The 19,665-nt window shown below is 37.7% G+C and overlaps 2 protein-coding genes across 9 annotated transcripts in view; one reads left to right on the plus strand and one right to left on the minus strand.

The window, feature by feature from the left end:
- Positions 1-18,362, minus strand: part of LOC145445763 (uncharacterized) — a 41,579-nt gene extending 23,217 nt beyond the window's left edge. For 6 of the 8 annotated variants that reach the window (XM_080323891.1, XM_080323896.1, XM_080323893.1 and 3 more), the window contains exons 1-30: positions 18,224-18,362; positions 17,848-17,957; positions 16,975-17,037; positions 16,833-16,889; positions 16,697-16,747; positions 16,554-16,631; positions 16,433-16,495; positions 15,071-15,127; positions 13,639-13,758; positions 13,498-13,581; positions 12,469-12,645; positions 12,307-12,402; positions 11,697-11,873; positions 11,533-11,628; positions 9,100-9,276; positions 8,938-9,033; positions 8,333-8,509; positions 8,174-8,269; positions 6,813-6,989; positions 6,659-6,754; positions 5,868-6,044; positions 5,707-5,802; positions 5,191-5,367; positions 5,031-5,126; positions 4,375-4,539; positions 3,857-3,955; positions 1,708-1,884; positions 388-468; positions 264-326; positions 150-206 (exon numbers count right to left, since the gene is read on the minus strand). In XM_080323891.1, coding sequence (XP_080180017.1) covers positions 150-206; positions 264-326; positions 388-468; positions 1,708-1,884; positions 3,857-3,955; positions 4,375-4,539; positions 5,031-5,126; positions 5,191-5,367; positions 5,707-5,802; positions 5,868-6,044; positions 6,659-6,754; positions 6,813-6,989; positions 8,174-8,269; positions 8,333-8,509; positions 8,938-9,033; positions 9,100-9,276; positions 11,533-11,628; positions 11,697-11,873; positions 12,307-12,402; positions 12,469-12,645; positions 13,498-13,581; positions 13,639-13,758; positions 15,071-15,127; positions 16,433-16,495; positions 16,554-16,631; positions 16,697-16,747; positions 16,833-16,889; positions 16,975-17,037; positions 17,848-17,957; positions 18,224-18,263 — 3,276 coding nt within the window. In that variant the 5' untranslated portion in view covers positions 18,264-18,362. The remainder of the gene's footprint in view (positions 1-149; positions 207-263; positions 327-387; positions 469-1,707; positions 1,885-3,856; positions 3,956-4,374; positions 4,540-5,030; positions 5,127-5,190; positions 5,368-5,706; positions 5,803-5,867; positions 6,045-6,658; positions 6,755-6,812; positions 6,990-8,173; positions 8,270-8,332; positions 8,510-8,937; positions 9,034-9,099; positions 9,277-11,532; positions 11,629-11,696; positions 11,874-12,306; positions 12,403-12,468; positions 12,646-13,497; positions 13,582-13,638; positions 13,759-15,070; positions 15,128-16,432; positions 16,496-16,553; positions 16,632-16,696; positions 16,748-16,832; positions 16,890-16,974; positions 17,038-17,847; positions 17,958-18,223) is intronic. The other 2 variants (XM_080323892.1, XM_080323895.1) reach the window with 2 other exon arrangements.
- LOC145447388 (U3 small nucleolar RNA-interacting protein 2-like) overlaps positions 1-19,665 on the plus strand; it is a 186,837-nt gene that overhangs the window by 142,238 nt on the left and 24,934 nt on the right. The window lies entirely within an intron of this gene.

Here is a 19,665-nt window from a genome sequence, read left to right on the forward strand (position 1 = left end):
GGCTCTGGAAGCAATTGGGGTTCCTGGCAGAAAATGACAAGAACCAGTGCTCGCAACATTTCTAATCTGGCACTGAAATAACCAAAAATACAGAAAATTCATTAAGTACACCAGCATGATTTGCACTGTGAACAAGTGTGTGTACTCACGTTTCCGGTGATGACCTTTTCAATTTCGGGCGTGTATTGATCGATGAATTTCTTGCACTAAAAAATTCATTTGCTAAAATTCCGCGACTCGCGGCATTCACACAAAATACTTACAACATCGCCAAGTCCGGGCCCAAGCTGATCACATTCCTGCTTTACAAGGTCGACAATTTCTTGCTGCGAAGCATAATGGGAATTTGATATCGGTTCATTTATATTAGCGTACTAGGTAACATACCACAAGGGAAGGATTATTCTTAATAGTGTCCTGAAGATCGCCCATAAAGTTCTTGCAGTCTCCGCATGGGTCACCTTGAAGCTGGGGAGATAGTGTAGTGGTTACGATAAGCGCCCAGCACGCAGGCGAACCGCGTTCGATTCCCGTCGGAGGTTTATCTGGGCTCCTCTTCCCCTGCCGTTGCCGTTCTTACGGCGACAAAAAAGCCCAGAAAAAGACCCGACGAAAGAAAGCACTCACAATGAATGGAAAAGAACTAGTAGAAAGGGCCGCGGCTTCAAAGAGATCAACATCGAAAAAGAACTGTGACATCGGGCACTCTAGGCCAAGGTGGATGTTAGAGTAAAGGATCGCTACTGATGCGTGTCGTTCTACATCCTCCTATCTGTTCATGACATCGCATTGTGTCTTATCGCATTGTACATTGTGTGTGACTTGTTCAGATAAAAATATAACCCAACCATGTTATGTTATGTTATGTTCAAGAGAAAAGACAGATTTGGCAGAAAGAAAAACGAACTCAAATAGTGTTGATTTGATAGATCCAAACAGTGAATAGTCATTATCGGTTATCTGCCCATATTAAACTAAATAAAGGATCATAAAATGCCGCGATTGCGTGATAATGGCTCATGTCGTCACATAAGACTGATGTCCAGACAGAGATTCTTGTGGTGTCAAGTACAAGTATGTTTCAGTTAAGTTTATCTTTTGTTTCTTTCCTGCTTAATCATTCATTGTGTGGTACTGTGGTTAACATGAAAATAAATACATAATTGTGCAGTGATGAGCCATAATTGGTCACTGTAAAATGACATTGAAACTTAAGAAAATCTAAGAAAGGTTAAGGGGTGAAGGATAAAGCATTGCTGATTACCTGTGGGTACAGATGAAGCAAAAACAGAAATATTCCTGTTGTCCAATAAATCAGAAACCAAAGCTAGACACATCTTCACTAAATGTTGCATTCGCTATTCCATGTTATAATAACACAATATGGATCCTATTACTTCTAACAGCTGCAGTAGAGTCGACAATCATTAGATCACTTTGCTGCAGCATTATCTCAAATATACTGTAGCTATAATTATATTCATTTCATAACACTATTATTTCAAGAACTGCATTTCTTGTACTGCATCAAGACAATATTTTTTATGTCAGGTAACTCTGAATTCCATGTTTTCATATTTTTGATGATAAACATTTTTCTCTCTCTCTCTGTCTCCACCTGTAGTACCCACTTTATCTGTAACCATCCGTTGGTCTTAAAGTAAGTCATGCAATATTCCCCAACCAGTTGACCACACTCTTTCATACCTCAACGCAGTTTGCAGTACACAGTTTGATATCGACACAAATTTGTTCCGGAGCAACCTCTTTGCGGAGCAGTTCCACTATCAGATGACCAAATTGATCAACAACGTTGCTGCAGTCCGATCTCAAATCTTTCGGTAAAATTTTACAAGTTTTCTCCAAAGCCTGTTCAATTTCAGCCTGTTGAACGATGAAATTAGTAGTCTAGCCGTTTGACAAGGGAAGGGAAATTTGGTCAAGGATGATGCCCATCATCAAGCCGATCAAAAGCATGTAAGAGACATTTGTTTCAGAAAGATTAACTGCAAAATTCTGAGCAGTTATGCAATCATTAATCGTTTTTTTTTTTTCAAACGTTGGTAATTCGAGTGAGAAGATCATGAATAATTTCGCACTAAGTCTATATTCTGTGGTACTACTTCAATCCTATTGTTTCATGTCATATTGCCGGGATCTACGAATTCAGAATAGGTTGTTGTTAAGTATTTGGTGGCTTCTTGACTCCACCACGGTGCCAATGTCATACAATCCAAACACTATGGGCAGGGAGCATTCAAAAGCTAAACGGTTTAATTATGCGTGCATGGAGTCGGCTTGTAAGTGCTGAGGTGACCAGCAAGCCTGAATAAGAAATGATGATGTGGCATATCAATAATGAAACCACTAAAAATACTACCAAGCTAATTTCATACCGAAAATACTTCTCGACCTTTAGAACGACAAGATGTGATTACTGATTAGCTATATGTATCTCATCACCGGAGTCATTTTTAATATAATTGATTAGATTCAATTTACTGGGAGAATTTAAATACAGGGAGGAGTCATAATGACTTGGTAAATACAATCTAACTGAGTCTCACCTAGGCCTACATACATAGTAATCAAATGCAAAGACACTTTTAAAAGAGGCACCCACACTGAATGTTAAAGGGCATATGAAATTATCACAAAATGGACAACCAATGAAGAGTTATATTACAGAAGAGGGGTACCTGCGAAATCAGTACACTTGTATTAATACCAGTGTTGGGATGACTCGAGTCACCTTTTTCGTATGACTTGACTTGACTCGAGTCACTTCGCTAAAATGACTTGACTTGACTTGACTCGGCGTATCAGAAATGTGGATTGACTCGTGACTCGGAGCAAAATTCACGAGTCAATTTCAAGTCATCAAGTAATCGGCATTGATAAAAATCACTTTATCTTGCTTATGTTCGGATTGTTCGCGAAAAGGTGGTGTAACCCGTGAAAGTGAACAATCATTCAATGATTGTGCGTTTTACTGAGCCTCCATTGTTCTCTCACAAATAAATTGACTACTAACGAAGTGATCGAAGCCTACATAGTACGTTGGCGTAAACTAGTAATAAGGTCATTTAACAGCAAGATATATATTTATGTTCTCTGTTCTTACCTCAACCAAACCTCTTGTTTTATTGAAATTGAAAGATGATTTAGTTTCTATACTCATACACCATTGGCGCAGACTCGATTTGTATCATATCAATATTTATAAAGGGGTAATGTATTGCATCTTAGCAAGTCGTTTCTCTATTCTCTATTTTGACTGGTGACTAATAACTGAGGCTATGCAATTACTTACATAGTTCAACAGTTCTACGTATATGTGAGCGATACAACGCCGTATTGCGTGTATATTAACTTTATATTCGTTCATCGATTCAGAATCAATGGCCACTCAATCTGTAATTCAGACAGCTAGCAAAACGCAATGACGTAATCATGCTTCCTACTTCGAAAAGGCAACTTAACTTGAATTGTGACTTGACTCGAGACTTGACTTGACTCGACTCGACTTGACTCGAGTCACCTCCAAAAATCTCGAGTCACCTTCGAAAATCGATTGACTTGACTTGACTCGAGTCAAAATGTGCAATGACTCGTGACTCGAAGGTAGTGACTTGATCCCAACATTGATTAATACTTGAAGTTGGTCATGCTCAAGATTGATCTGATTGTAGCCTACGTATGTGCGGTTAATTTCGATATGAAGTCGTACATAGGGACCGAAACGGAAGTAATACACGGTCTTGGCAATTTCTAGCCTCCGCATGTCTTCTATCTCACTTAAGATTTTGACCAATTTTCATCCAAATTCAACTTAACAATTTGAACCCTCGATTACTTCAGTAGAATCCGTTGTCACGGCGTGATTCAGTTCTCCCACAACCAATTTGCAAACGTCGCATTGAGTGCTCTCCAGTCTTACGTCGGTAGCAGCAACCTAACAAAGCAGAGCAATGAACATAGGTAGGAAAAGCACGTCATCAGAGGTTCAAGATGCATCTTTGCGACCAAAGCAAAATGATTAATGACACTACAAATATATCAAATCCTTGAAGATATAATAAGTTACAGTGATACAGGAGTTATTTCAAGCGGTTTTTATGACAATTTCATATATAAAAGTGAAGCGAACTAATCCCAAAAGTACTTCTTACTGTTTTCAAAATCGCAAATACAAAATTGAGTAGTTTTATCTAAAACGAAGTGGAAGCAGTATAAAAGCAATACCACTTGATTAAGTAGTGCAAGAAACCAAACAATATTTGGGTGCTCGGAAAACTTAGAAGTAATTTGTTACTGACCGGTGACCAACTCTGATTATGAAAGACATTGCTGGCTAAGATTTCGAACATTCACCTGAACGCAAAGCTTCAATTGAACGCAAACGACGTCAGGAGCAAGCTCTTTGATTAATAGCTGTACGATTTGCGGACCGTACTCTTGTACTAGACTGTCGCATTCGTCTTTGATTGAGCCCGGCAAAATGCTGCAGACTTTTTCCAATGCAGCTTCAATTTCAGACTGCGGAAAATGTCATATAAGATATTTGGTAATGCTAACATACGGTAAGTCAAGTGGTCGTAGCCCCATAACGTCAATAACTTAAATTGAATCAGGAATGGCTATTCAAGATAGTTTGGCAAGAGGATTCAAAATTGCCCTTTTTACTATTTCATGTTGTCCTGAATGAAAAACAAAACGCACGAAATGTTGTTCAATTTTCAAAAGAATATGAATTATATTACATCAGTGTTCACACAGCAAATATTTCTATCAGTAATTCCTCTTTATTGTATAAGAGAGTAACTGAATAGGCTGAATGATGTGCACGAAGCACACGACTCCGGAAATGTCAGCGTCAACCAGACCAATAACACGTGCTGTCAGGATATCTGCGGGAGGCTCAAATATTCTTTATCGGATAAGGTATCCAAAATGATAATTAAGAAGCACGAGTACAATGAACAAGCAAGGACATTATAATAAGAGAATAAAAAAAATATCTGCTTCACCTCTGTTGAATCCTTTGACACCAGTTGATCAAGTTCTTGAGCTACCAATTTACAGACATCACATTCCGTGCTATCTTGCACTTCAGCCACTACAACCTATTTAAAAAATAAAGACCGTATTAACCCAAGAAAATAGTGTAATGCTGGTTTTTGTGATCACCTCTGTATTGCTTCCACCGCATAGCTTCAATTCTTGGCAAATTGTGTCAGGAGCAAGTTCTTTCACCAAAAGTTGAACAATAGCGTCGCCGTATTCACTCACTAGACTCTGGCACGTAGACTTGATAGATGACGGCAAAATGCCACACACATCATCAAGCGCTTTTTCGATTTCAGCCTGCGGGTTCAAATACAAATATTGCGCAGACTGTCTCAAATAACTTTGTATTTCCATATCTGATTGAAACATTTTTAGTCTGATTCAACAAATACGAAGGCATAATTCAACGCTGTTATTTTTACTTTTGATCGGGTAACATTTAACAATACTTTGTATGTACTGAACATATTCCTCCTGTCCTTTGATGTCTTTGTTTTTTAATTATCCATACAGAGAATAATTTCAAGGATTCCTACTTTTGACCAGAAAACGCCATCAAATATTTGACAATTTCTCCGAATACCCAAAGGGCACATTTTTTTTCTTTCTAGTCAAGCAATGAAAAAAAGTCCTTACCTCCGTGGAATCTTTCGACACCAATTGATCAAGTTCCTGAGCTACCAATTTGCAGACATCACATTCCGTGCTATCCTGCACTTCAGCCGCTATAACCTATTTTGAAACAAACACCATGCTAACCCGAGGGACTTGTGCACCGTGATGGTTTTTGCGATCACCTCAGTACTGCTTTGACCGCATAACTTCAATTCTTTGCAAACGGCATCGGGAGAGAGCTCTTTCACCAAAAGTTGAACAATGAGGTCCCCATATTCACTCACTAGACTCTGGCATGTAGACTTGATGGATGACGGCAAAATGCTACACACATCCTCTAGTGCTTTTTCGATTTCAGCCTAAATGCCAATAAATGTATCAAGTCTTTGAGTAAAATAATTTATTAATATTTAGTATAACATCATAAGAGCATGAATGACGGGGAAAGTTGACATAGATTACTTTTCTGCGACCGAGAAGAATATGATGACAGTTCTATAGCACATTCAATAAAATTTGGCATTTTCGATAATACCTATATCATTCCACTTTGTGACAATGCTGCAAGTTTATCACGACCTTACAGCAATGTTATTTCCACTCATTCTTTGTGCTACATGTTTTATATGCTGTGATACGATCAATCATGCTTTAGTACTTCCACGGTGGAAAATATTATCAAAATTATAATATTGTTGATAGATTAAGTCTTAGCGAAAAGGGGTGTATGATTTAAGTACTCGATTAATCATCAGATACTACTCAGCTCAATTCATTACAATTAATCCCCGTAAAGATCGGAGTGCTCAAATTATTGTGTAAGTATCATATGTGAGTAACAGTGGATAATACTTGACTAGTTCTGTCGACAGACGGCGGGACTCATTGCCATCTTATCATGTAGAGCATACTACAAATTCACAGATGAGAATAATTCTCTCCTTTTCCAACAACGATAGAAGAAAGTCCTTACCTCAGTTGAATCTTTTGACACTAGTTTATCGAGCTCTTGGGCAAGCAATTTGCAAACATCACATTCCGTGCTATCCTGAACTTTGAGAGCTACAACCTGTTTGGAAACACCATGTTAACCAAAGAAAATTGTGCATTCTGGCCTCTGTGATCACCTCAGTACTGCTTTCACTGCATAGCTTCAATTCTTGGCAAATGGCATCAGGAGAGAGTTCCTTCACCAGAAGTTGAACAATGAGGTCCCCATATTCACTCACTAGACTCTGGCATGTTGACTTGATGGATGACGGCAAAATGCCACACACATCCTCTAGTGCTTTTTCGATTTCAGCCTATAATATGATAGATGTGTTAATCGTCTGTGATGAGTCACAACAAGTCTGATTGTTCCAGACTATTTTTAAACTATGTACATGTGGAGTTACAAATGCATTATTTTCTATATCTAATTGAAGAACCATATCTGGTTTGAGTAATACCGGTACTTGCTCTATTTTCTCTAATGATTATACTGTGTTATTGACTACTGACTTTGACTACTTCTGTCATAGATACATACCGTATAACTATATACTGTATAGTTGTATACATCTCTTAGTTCTGTGAACTCATGCCTCCTTAATTATCAAGAAGCGTTGTAATCAAGTCACAAAGCTCCAAGTCACAAGTCAATTTCATTTTTATAGTCGAGTCAAGTCGAGTCATTTTCAATTCACCACCGAGTCAAGTCCGAGTCCAAGTCAGTGGGCAGAGGGTTGAGTCCGAGTCATGGTATTATGACTCGAGTCCGAGTCCAAGTCAATGTGTTGGCTGCTCAGTTTCCAGTTAAAGTTTTGTTAAACGCACTTTTTATAACTTTGTTTGGTGATATCTAAGGCAAGTTTTTGTTGCACTAAAATCGCGAGAATGTTGCACTTAATTCTAACAAAAATTGCAGTAAAAATCACTCATTTACATTTTCACGCAATATTTGATAAAAGTTGCAGTAAAATTTGACATGAAAACCAGAGAAAAAGTTGCAAAAAGTTGCACTATAAAATCCCTCCAAACAGCTAACACATCATAGTACATAGATTCCGAGTATCTAGGAAGCTGTCGGAAGATGTATAAAAAGGTTGCAAATGTTGCAATAACTTGCCCTAGTGACATCAAATGGTTTTCATTTTTAATATATTCATTTCTCTCACTTTTAGCAGTTTCTGGTCGCATTTTCAAATACCAGTACTAAAAGACGAATTCGCAATAGTATGGTTAAATTACTCTTCTTCAAAATTACAATGAAATGTTGGTGTTGGCCATCTGGGTATCAGGTCATCAGAAAATCATGACTCGGGTCATTACAACCCAGTTTTGGAGACATTATTTTTGCAATGTCTATCTAGGCTAGACAATGATAATTTACAGACATTTCTAGTTCCTAATCGATCATGATTTTTAATCCCCAGATTTCTCAATATACCCGATGGACGAGATTATATTCTTTATAATCCAGTAATGATAAACGGATAGATAATACCTCCGTGGAATCCTTGGAAATCAATTTATCAAGTTCTTGAGCAAGCAATTTGCAGACATCACATTCCGTGCTATCTTGCACTTCAACAGCTACAACCTATTTTGAAAAAAAAACTGTCAACCAAAGAAAATTGTGCACCATAATGTGTTTTGTGATCACCTCAGTATCGCTCTGACCGCAGAGTTTTAATTCTTTGCAAACGGCATCGGGAGAGAGCTCTTTTACCAAAAGTTGGACAATAGCGTCACCGTATTCATCAACCAGACTCTGGCAGGTAGTCTTGATCGATGACGGCAATATGCCGCACACACCCTCCAATGCTTTTTTGATTTCAGCCTACAATATGATGAATGTGTACCTTGTCTGTGATAAGTCACAAAAGTCCAGGCCAGGCTGTTCCAGGGTAATTTTTATGCTAAGTAAAGATGGAGTTCCAAATTTATTATTGAAGAAACTTTCTGCCTGGTTTGAGAAATACTTGCTCCATTTTTCCTCGGCAGGATCATATTGTTATTGGAAAATACTTTGGCTACTTCTATGGATGCGCTACTGTATAGTCGTATACATCCCTTAGTTCTGTGCACTCATTCCTAGATCATCTTGGAGGCATTATTTTTGGAATGTATATCTAGGCTAAAAGTTGATAATTTACGGACATTGGCAGTTACCATTTCACCATGATTTTTAATGCAGAGATTTCTCATCATCCCAGTAGGACAAGAGAATAATCTCTATAATGTAGCGACGAGGAACAAAGCCATTACCTCCGTGGAATCCTTCGAAATCACTTTATCAAGTTCTTGAGCAAGCAATTTACAGACATCACATTCCGTGCTATCTTGCACTTCAGCAGCTACCACCTTTATGAAAAATAAACACGGCCTTTACCCGAGAAAGTTGTGCGGCATGTTGTGCTTTGTGATTACCTCTGTGTAACTTTGACCGCATAACTTCAATTCTTTGCAAACGGCATCGGGAGAGAGTTCCTTCACCAAAAGTTGAACAATGAGGTCACCGTATTCGCTCACTAGACTCTGGCATGTAGACTTGATGGATGACGGCAAAATGCCGCACACATCCTCTAGTGCTTTCTCAATTTCAGCCTGCAAGACGATAAATGCGTACATTATCTCTGATAAGTCTTCATAAGACCGTTGAAATCTAGTTTCAAGCTATATGCATGTGGACTCGTGGAGTTTCAAAATGAGCCATTTTCCGAGTCTAATTGAAGTGATTTTCATCTTGTTTGGCGAGAAACCTACTTGTCGTATTTGCTCGCAACAGAATTGAACACAGTTATTTCTACTTCTATGCGAGTAGCGGTGAACGATACTTTGTGACTAGTTCGTCTACGGAAACTTTTCTATTTTATGGTGGAACATTATTTTGGAAGTATTTATAAATCAGTTCAGTTCAGTGATAATTCTAACATAAGAATTTTGACAAAATGCACAGATAGGAGAGTGTCGCAATGACCAAGTTTCAACAATGGCAATAATCCTAATTATATTTGGATTTTCAATTCATAATTGTGTCGTACCATTCAGTGATCCAAACACTGATGCTGGATTTTGAATGATTTCGAACCTTGCATTAATCGGAAGATGTCGCTGAATTAAGTGCAACTGGTGAATGCGTGTAGCTGTGCCATTGGTTTTTTATTTTGATTATAGACAGGTATGCTTGGGCAAAGCTCAAGTGGGGTAATCGAAGGGATTAGGCAACGAAATAGCTAAAATATATATGTGGTACATGCTACCATTGCTCATGATTATGTTCAATCAAATATTCATCTGGAAATTTTTTCGCGGCCCTCGCAATTCAAGTCCAGTTCATAATTATCTGTGTATAGCCCAATTCCATATTTGAGAAGTGTCTTAACATTCATAAATTCTTCCAAACAACAGGGGTACCTAATGTCCTTTAGGAGGATTTTTCCTTTTTCAGTAAGTCAAAAAGTCCTCCTAGGACGCCTAAATCAGGGTTGCCATACTTCCGGAATTTCCCGGACATGTACGGAATTTCACTGAAAAATCTGCGTCCGGGAAGAATTTCTAAAATATGCATAAATGTTCGGAATTTTGAAGGCTTGATGCAGGCTCGAAAGTTTTTCGTAAATCAACATAAACAATACTATTTTCAAGCAGATTTATACTATTCAAAATTATTCTTCGCGACGCGCGCGAGTTAATGCAACGTATAATGATATTAGTATGGGCACCATGCACCACCCTCTCCGAAAATTGCAATCAAAAGAAATATAAATAACCATCATTTACTGAAATAAGTCTGATTGTGATCGCCATTATAAGCTAACGGTATATTCCTAGAGTTGATTAAGGCCGATTGGATGCTTCAATCACAGACAGTGGTTCCAAATCTTGGGGTCGTACGGCTTTATCTGGCGATCGCGATGATCTTGAGCTTTGCCACGGAGCATTTTCGAGTGGGAAATGAAGTCGCGGCCATAAAAGGTTGGAAATCACCGGATGTGCAACCTGCTGGTGCATTTTATAGTAGTCTAATATATGGAAGAATCAATATTATTGACAAAATTCATAGATAAAATTTAATAGCCAAATGCATATCGTATGTGCCGAACAAGTTACATCGACTATCCTATGGTGGGCCCAAGATCAGTGCTTTTTTGGGCGGAAGGAGGGGGGAGGAGAAAAAAATGTTGTTTCGGATATGATTAAAACACATATACCGATAGCCCACCGACCTAACAGTATAGCAGGACTGCCAATCACAATCCTGACAGTCCAGACACGGCCCGTCAGATGATTTCAGCCGGCCCGTGGAGAAGTTTATTGCAGACCCTAGCAAGTAGCAATCACCAGAGCTCACATTACAAATGGCCTAATTCATGACCTATGTTTCACTCCATTCCTGTATAGTGTGTACAGTCGATGGGCAATGCTTTGCCAGCGTGACGTCATATTGACGGTCAATGAGTTACACCTCATTTTAAAATCCGCTGGTGGGCGCTAAAAAGAGTCCGGAATTTGCTTCACAAAAATATGGTAACCATAGCCTAACTATCCTCTTTTTTTTTGGAAATTCGTTCTCCTTCATAGCTTTGACAGCCAGTCCAATGAACAGGATGAACTACAAAACGGCATAAAATAAGTGAAATGTGTAATGCGGACGTTCAAGCGGGTCATTGAGATTGCAAACATTCAGGTTGCAAGTCATAAAAAATTTGAGAACCACTGGCCTAGAACATGTAAATACTAATCATCCACACTGAATCAAAAGTTAGATTCTTTTCTTTTTGGAGATTGATACTCTTTTATCAAATTCACAGATGAATTAAAACACTTGCTAATTGAAGAATCATAAAATGAAGTCTATACCTCAGTTGAATCTTTCGAAACCAGTTTATCGAGCTCTTGAGTAAGCAATTTGCAGACATCGCATTCTGTGCTATCTTGCACTTTAGAGACTTCGGTCTTTTGCATTGAAAAAAAGCACCATGGTAAGCCAAGTAATTGTGCACCTAAGTGTCTTTTATCATCACCTCTGTATTGCTTTGGCCGCACAGTTTCAATTCCTGGCATATGGCGTCGGGAGAAAGCTCTTTTACCAAAAGTTGGACAATGGCATCACCATATTCACTCACTAGACTCTGGCATGTTGACTTGATGGATGACGGCAAAATTCCACACACATCCTCTAGTGCTTTTTCGATTTCGGCCTGCAAAATCGTAAAAGTCGGTAAGAAGATTACTGAAAGTCATAAAAATGTTGCGGTAATAAGCAATGGACTGACTAACAAATTAATGAAGTTTTCTAGTCTTGCATAAATGTCTATATTATATGATGCTGTTTAAAAATAAGGATTTATTGATTACATTGACTGACTCTAGGTAACAATAAGAAATCTCGGCCCTAAACAGGAATAAAATCATTTCTGTGACCGCCCTATTTAGCTGTGTTTTCAATTTCTTACGCCATATGATAGTATTGAGCTATTTTAATTGAAAGACACCATTCTGTTGCAGCTGAAGTACCAGAATATTCTCGCAATAATAACATTTAAAATTTGAAATCATTTTATCAGATGGGGCCAAAACACAGATAGGAGAAATCAGTTCATATCATGAGCCCAAGTATTTCAAAACGGTTACCTCTGTAGAATCCTTCGATATAACTTTGTCAAGTTCTTGAGCTAACAATTTGCAAACATCGCATTCAGTGCTGTCCCCAACTCTGCTGTTTACTACCTGTTTTTCATAACAACAAACTAGTGGAAACAAAGAAATTGTGCAAGTACAGCCAGTGCAATTCACCTGTTGAGTATTCTGTCCACACAGTTTCAATTGTACACATATCACATCGGGTGCGAGTTCGTTGACCAGCATTTGGACAATCTGAGGTCCGTATTCCTCGACGAGACTGTCACATTCGGTTTTGATGGCGGCTGGCAAAATGCCGCAGACATCCTCCAAAGCTTGTTCTATTTCGGACTAGAAAAAATTCAGTTTGAAAAGGTTTGCATCGAAAGGTTATAAATTTTATTGCACCATAAATCAGGTACGGCTTTCAAAAGTACATTCATGATAAATGTTTATTGAGACACCAAGAACTTTTTGCGTGCCACTTATCAAGAGCTACCGGCACGGTAAAGGAAATAAAACGGTGTTGAATTCAAAACCAAATGGATAATTATGACGCAATAATGTTGAATTTATGAATAACATCAATGAATCAATGAACATAGCAACAATGCAGCGTATAGCAACATGTAGCGTAAAACAGTAATGCGAGCTTGAGACACAGATTATACAACTAACGTAGCAAATGTAATATTACAAAGGAACAAGAAACGGTGTTTGATAGCAAGACGCACAACAGCTACACAAAGGCAACTAGTGGAAAATATTTTGGTTTGGACCGGATTGTTAAGTTTAATGAAAGTCGATTCCAATGCTGTTAAGTGGAATGGAGATCTGGCCTTGGACAGATAGGTTGGTCATTGGACAATGTGCAGGTATTTGAGAGAAAGCCACCCGAGGACAGTCAAGATTTGATTGAAATGGTGGGAGTGGATATTTTTCCAGTACCAGCTGAGTGGTCGTTCAATACCACACGCATTATGCAACTATGAATTGAATGATTTATAGTCCATGGAAAATATTAATAAATCCCTTTAGCGCATATCATACTACTTCCATCGAAGATCAGAAAATTGTAGGAAAAGTATCAATTACATGTACTTTTTGACTTGATTCAATGAAAATTCCATGGTTGTGCCCAATTATATCACTGGTGAGCGGAAAAAATCAGCTGGCACGACCAGCCATATAAATATAACTCACTTCAGTTGAGCTTTTACTGACAAGACTGTCAAGTTCTTTTGCAACCAATTGGCATACCTCGCAATCTACGTTCTCCTGAATTATCTGAATGAAGCAAAGTTCAATGTCTCAATTAGAAAATAACTGTGATGGTTAACAAACCGGGTTTGAATCTTTCCGATCGGTGAATTCCAGCTCCATCAAGACTGGAAGCAAAGCGATTTCTACCTCGGTCATGTGTGCGGTACAGAATTCCAGAGAAGTGCAAGCCTCTGCCACGTCCTAACAGAATTTTATGGGAATTTTAGAGGTAGCAACGGTCCAGCACAAAAAAAATTGTTGATTCGTGAATTCGTACAAAATCAAGATTACAGAATAAACGTAACAGTACTTCAAATCGCATTAGGATAAAGACTACCTCATAATTACTGTGGCGCAGATTAAAAACAAACATATCGATTCTAGATGAAGTATATCCTTAACCATGAATAGTTTTAATATTTTAAGCTTCAACAATTAAACAATTGCAAAGAAGGGCATTTCAATTTATTCGCTTGTATTGACGGAATCTAGTGATCAACTTTTTAGATCAATAATAATGATATAATGTGAAGGACGAGGTTGTTCTAAATCTCAATTTTTTCAACATAACCAAGCAATTTCCCAAGTGATTAAAATGGAATAGGGGATTCCCAAATTTGCCTTCAATCCAATTCAATTTATTGCTAATAATTTCATCATTTTAATACACCACAAGACTGCGATACAATGAAAGATAGGAAGGTGTCAAAACGACTTAGAGTAGTCGATATCAGACAACCCCCTGGCCTACGTGATGTAAAAAAAGTATTCATGCACACTGAATGAAAAGTTAGGGAGATGATATAAAAGGACAGGTGATAAAAAGGTGGCATGTGTCGGAAGGCGAGATCGAATACAGTTACACCCCTACACTAGAGTGTCTCGAGAGGAATAGACAGTTGCAATGAAGCAGAGGTTCCCAAACTATGGATCATGCCCCCTTTTTTCATTAGGGCCATGAAAAAATTTATCATCTCAAAGTCTACCACTGTAATTCAATAAATTAAAATTTATTTAAAATACTACTACCACAATAATCTACTTCTTGAGCTTGAGTTCAGTTTACTTACTTTCTTTTACTTTTCGATTTAATAATATTATTTCAAACATTACAAAATGGCTTGGAAGTAAGATGAGTTATCATAAGTTATCTTAAGCATCTACATGACAAAGGAGTGTGCAAGTCAAAATGTGTTTTATGTTCCACAGTTCTGCCTAATGAGTCAAAGAAACCTGGAACGCTGAAGGTTGAAAAAATACTGGGGGTCTTGATTTTTCAAAATTTTCAAAGGGGGTTAACGTGTAAAAAAGGTTGGGTACCCCTGCAGTTAAGGCTGGTTGTGATGAAGGCGATTCTCAAAGGGAGGTTCCCAAATTTCACAAAAGTAATCCAAGATTAAAAAAAAAAACTTTCAAGATATTCTAAAAATTATTTTAATGTATGCTTTTCAGATATGCTCTTTGGAGATACGCTACAAATTTTCAAACACAAACTTGAACGAGAGGTACTCACCATTTGTTCCAAAGATTGCCATAGCATTGGCAGGTTCTTCTTGAGCAGGCTGGCACACTGGGCAGTAAAACACACAATAATTGCAAAGTACTTTTTGTGCTTTTGAAATTGGAAGGATTGCTGATGCTGATGATCGTCACTCGGAATGCCAAGTGAGTAATTTAAGGAATACTAACATGTCAAACATATTATAACGAACAATCAAGTAAGTCGATAATGATGGGTTTGAAGTCTCGAGCACAGCGGGAGTTATAACTGAATTATGCACACTGCACATCACACTGCAAAGTGTACATTCGGTGACAACGGAACATATCTCTGATGTATTGATTAACCACACTAATTTCGCGACCAAATAGACACAGTTCAATAAACTGAACGTATATATGTATTTTGCAGGCAACCATCAAACATTAAACCGTGTCATATGACCGTACATTTACAAAGTATGCACATATTCTCGTCATGCTAATCGGAGAAAAATAAAGTACAGGTATATCATGAAAAATATCTGCTTGAGAATGCATGTTCAGAAGAAGAATTGAAACAAAAAACATCATAGTCGAAGAAATGTGCCATGATTGTGGTAACACAGTAGGCCTACCCCCTTGTGCAGAGTTAAATTACTAAAAACGCTGGACTACACAAATATGTGACTTTAACAGACCGCATATTTGCTTGCTTGCATTAATTGTAACAGAGCACACAGGGCGATTTATTAGAATTGATTAGAGAGAATACACATACATACCAATATGTGGATGTGGGCTTATTGAATAATGTAAGTATTCGATCCTACATGAGTAGATGGATATGAAGTTATAAATGCACTATAAGAGGGCTGGATTACTGGTATCAATGTTTCATCAGTGAAATTTGTGACATCTTCAGTCCCTTGAATCAACAAAAGGCAACAACTAGCAGTAAGCATAAACTCCACACTCCACATACATATACTGATATACATATGATAACGCTCTTGAGCTTTCGAAGTATATTATAAGGAGGTGATCAGTGAGAAAGTATTTCTACTTGGAAAATGTAGACTACTCAAGTAGATGTCTCAACTTGAAGTAATTAGTCATGTTTTCATTCACACTATTTATACCTATATGTTTGAACCAATTTTCAGTACTAGTTACTTCATACTTCATCTGTAACTATTCTCATTAAACAACTTACGTATGGTGACTCTAATTACACTCTAGATATGCTACCTTTGAGGGGATTTGCTATCACTATGTTACTTCTATTGTAGACACTGGCATTAACAACAGTCTCCACTGAACATTTGTACCACAAATATTGAAAATGATACACTGATTTATGTCCGGATTTCAAAGCCCACTGAATGCCTCCTACCATTTGCTTTAGTCCTTCTCCGAGCTGATCACATTCTTTGATAATTTCACCATTGATTTTATCCTACAGGAACAATGAACGTGTTATACCGGTTTCATCACAGTGCAAATTAAACGTTTACCATAGATTCGCTGGCCTTCAGTTTGGCTTGTACGTCTGTGAAAAATGACTTGCAGTCCATGCACTGGTCACCAACAATCTGTTCAGAGAAATAACATCATCGTTTCAAGTGGAACACGTTTCCACTCAAGAGAAACTTCCTACCTGTGACAGGCTGTTGCACATTGTCAAATCTGTGCATATGGTACTAACTTCCTAAAAAGGACAAAGAGTTTCAAGTAGCTTACAGGGTAGGCCTACATAATTTTCTCGATGACAAATCAAAATCGGTTTCACTTACCATCTGAGATATACCGTCCAAAACTTGTGGAAAATACTGGCTCACCATAGATTTGCACTGTGAATGCAAGATAATATCATGTATATATTACAAGCCAAAACGCGATATTATCATATGTATAACATAAAAAATATATGCTTACCAGAGGACCCATTCCAGAACCAAATGTTTCACATTCAGTGTCCAGCATTTTGGTCCAGTCATTCTAGAAAACAGTTACGATGTCCTTGCTTGGTGACTTTGATTTCATGATATCGATTAGTGTGGCGGTGTGGCTTAACCCAATAGGATTATTTTTAGGAATACGTTGTCTACAGAATGCACAATACGGGTGTTCAAAAATGACTATTTTTCTCCAATCGTACTGGCTACTTGATAAATTGTTAGGTTACCTAATTTAAGCCTACACACCAAATTTGATTCAATTCCAGCCAGTAGCCGCATTGCTACAGGAGAAGAAAGTTTCTATTTATTATATAAAAATAAATGACAAAAAAGTTGAAGATTAAAGAATCGGTCACCGTAAATACTATTTTATTCGTAATCCAAAATTTTTCGGTGTGGATTATGAATAAAATAGTATTTACGCTGACCAATTATTTCATTATTTATTGTAGTGATGCCCACCGTTAATACTATATTATTCAAATCCCAATTTTTCGACGGCAATAACTCCAGTTCCATTGGTTGGAATTGAACCAAATTTGGTGAACATCGTTTCTATAGACAACCTAACATTTTCATGGGGTGAACAGAGAATTTTCAAATTTTTTGTTATTTATTTTTAATTAATGAATAGAAACTTTCTTCTCCTGTAGCAATGCAGCTATTGGCTGGAATTGAACCAAATTTGGTGTGTAGGCTAAGTTAGGTAACTTGACAATTTTATCAAGTAGCCAGTACGATTTGAGAAAAAAAAGTCATTTTTGAACAGCCTCAATGCACAATTTCAACAAATCGACAGATCCACTTCAAAACTAAAAAACTATGCCTAAGCGCCTAGCATATTACTTACCACCACTTTTCTATTGTTCATCACAGTGTTTTTAAAATCTTTCATAAAAGCGGTACAATCGGAACAGTCGGATCCCGCATCAAGTGGATAAGCGATTGCCCCGCATACTACTGTAAGACAGAAGCATAATATTAAATATTTGAATCATAATATATTTCAATGCTATCCTAAACACGATCAAAGTTGAGAAGAATTGATCACAATAAACATCTTAAAATATTGGTCATTGAATTCAGTGGATCATCCACTCCGAGGCTTTACCAAACCATTGATTTCATGAACACAGCCAATAGGCTTGCAGCTTTCATTTTAGTTCATTCATATAATACAATGTAGGCTACACATCGTTTGAATTATCTGTTATTATAGTTCATACCCAAGGCAAGAATAACGACGCTTAAATCCCGCGTCTTCATTTCGATGGTTGATAATATCTTTTATTTCCAACGTAGGCATAAAATCTAGATCGATAAAAGATAATGTCATGATTGGATATCCCTGTAACCGCGACTTTAAAACAGCGTGAGCGATCTACACCACGACCGACACCCTATTGCAACTATATGCCTTGCAAAATGATACTTAGCACCACTAATACGCTCAAAGTTCGTTTAGCACCTCAACAACAAATATTTGTCTTGTTAAAACACGCAGTCGAAATTACTTATTGCAATTAGCCACTATGCGAAATATCGTAATAGCGGAGTGACAGCGTTATCACATTTGAGACAAATCATTCTGAATCTGTCTGGTATTAATCACATAAGCCTACTAGGAAGTGATGGAACTTATTCGTTCGATGGTTATTTTCAACAAAAAATTCTTATCTGGGAATACCAGCCACAGTCAACCCTCATCCCTCGGTATTCTGCACGCGTAATGCTTGTTAAAACGGTGTAGCATTTAAAACTTCACATTTCAGTGATTTATAGCGACAAGATAGCGTAGCCTAATATTTTGGAGCGTCCGACTTCTTGGTTGTTAAGACCTGATCAGTAAAACTGGTAAAACGCAAAAAACAACACTGAGAAAAATATATAATGTTCAGAGATGTATAATTGTATATAGTTTCGCGATACTTCTTTCCACTATAGTTAACTCGATTGGTCGTTTCATAATAGCACAGGCTACTAAACGCATTACAAAGTAACGAAATGAAGTTGTGATCAACCCGTAGCATTGTCACAAAGTGCAATGAAATAGGAATGGTCGAAAAAATACAAAATTAACGTCGATCGGTGACGTAAAACTGGCATTATATTATTTGTGGTCGCAATAAAGCAGTGGGAAATTCAAGGATTTATGGTGCTGGATAACAGACGCATTTGCAAAATAAATACGTCAATATTAATCAATGATGATATCTTCATCTGATCAAGACACACACAATGTACATTTGTATAATGCGATAAGACACAATGCGATGTAACGAACAGATAGGAGGATGCTGAACGGCCAGTTGCGGTCTGGAATCCACCTCGACCTAGTGCCCGATGTCAAAGTTATTTTTCGACGTTAATCTCTATTCCGCGGCCTTTTCTTACTTTTTCCATTTCTCGTTAGTGCTTTCATTCATTGGGTTTTTGTCTCTGGACTTGTTTGTCGCCGAAAGAACAGCGACTTGGGGGAAGAGGAGCCCAGATAAACCTCCGACGCGAAATCGAACTAGTGATAACAACACGATTACGGTTACCATTTCTTTGCTCTGGACTGTATGAATCGCTAATTTTAGATTTCTGACTAACCAATATTGGCCTCACAAACACGTTTAATACGATCAGCACCTCGTGCAATCAAGCTTTCCTAGAATTTTACAGG

Source organism: Botryllus schlosseri, chromosome 9, assembly GCF_051294905.1.
Source record: "Botryllus schlosseri isolate E-star chromosome 9, Bs_hap1, whole genome shotgun sequence".
Taxonomy (NCBI): domain Eukaryota; kingdom Metazoa; phylum Chordata; class Ascidiacea; order Stolidobranchia; family Styelidae; genus Botryllus; species Botryllus schlosseri.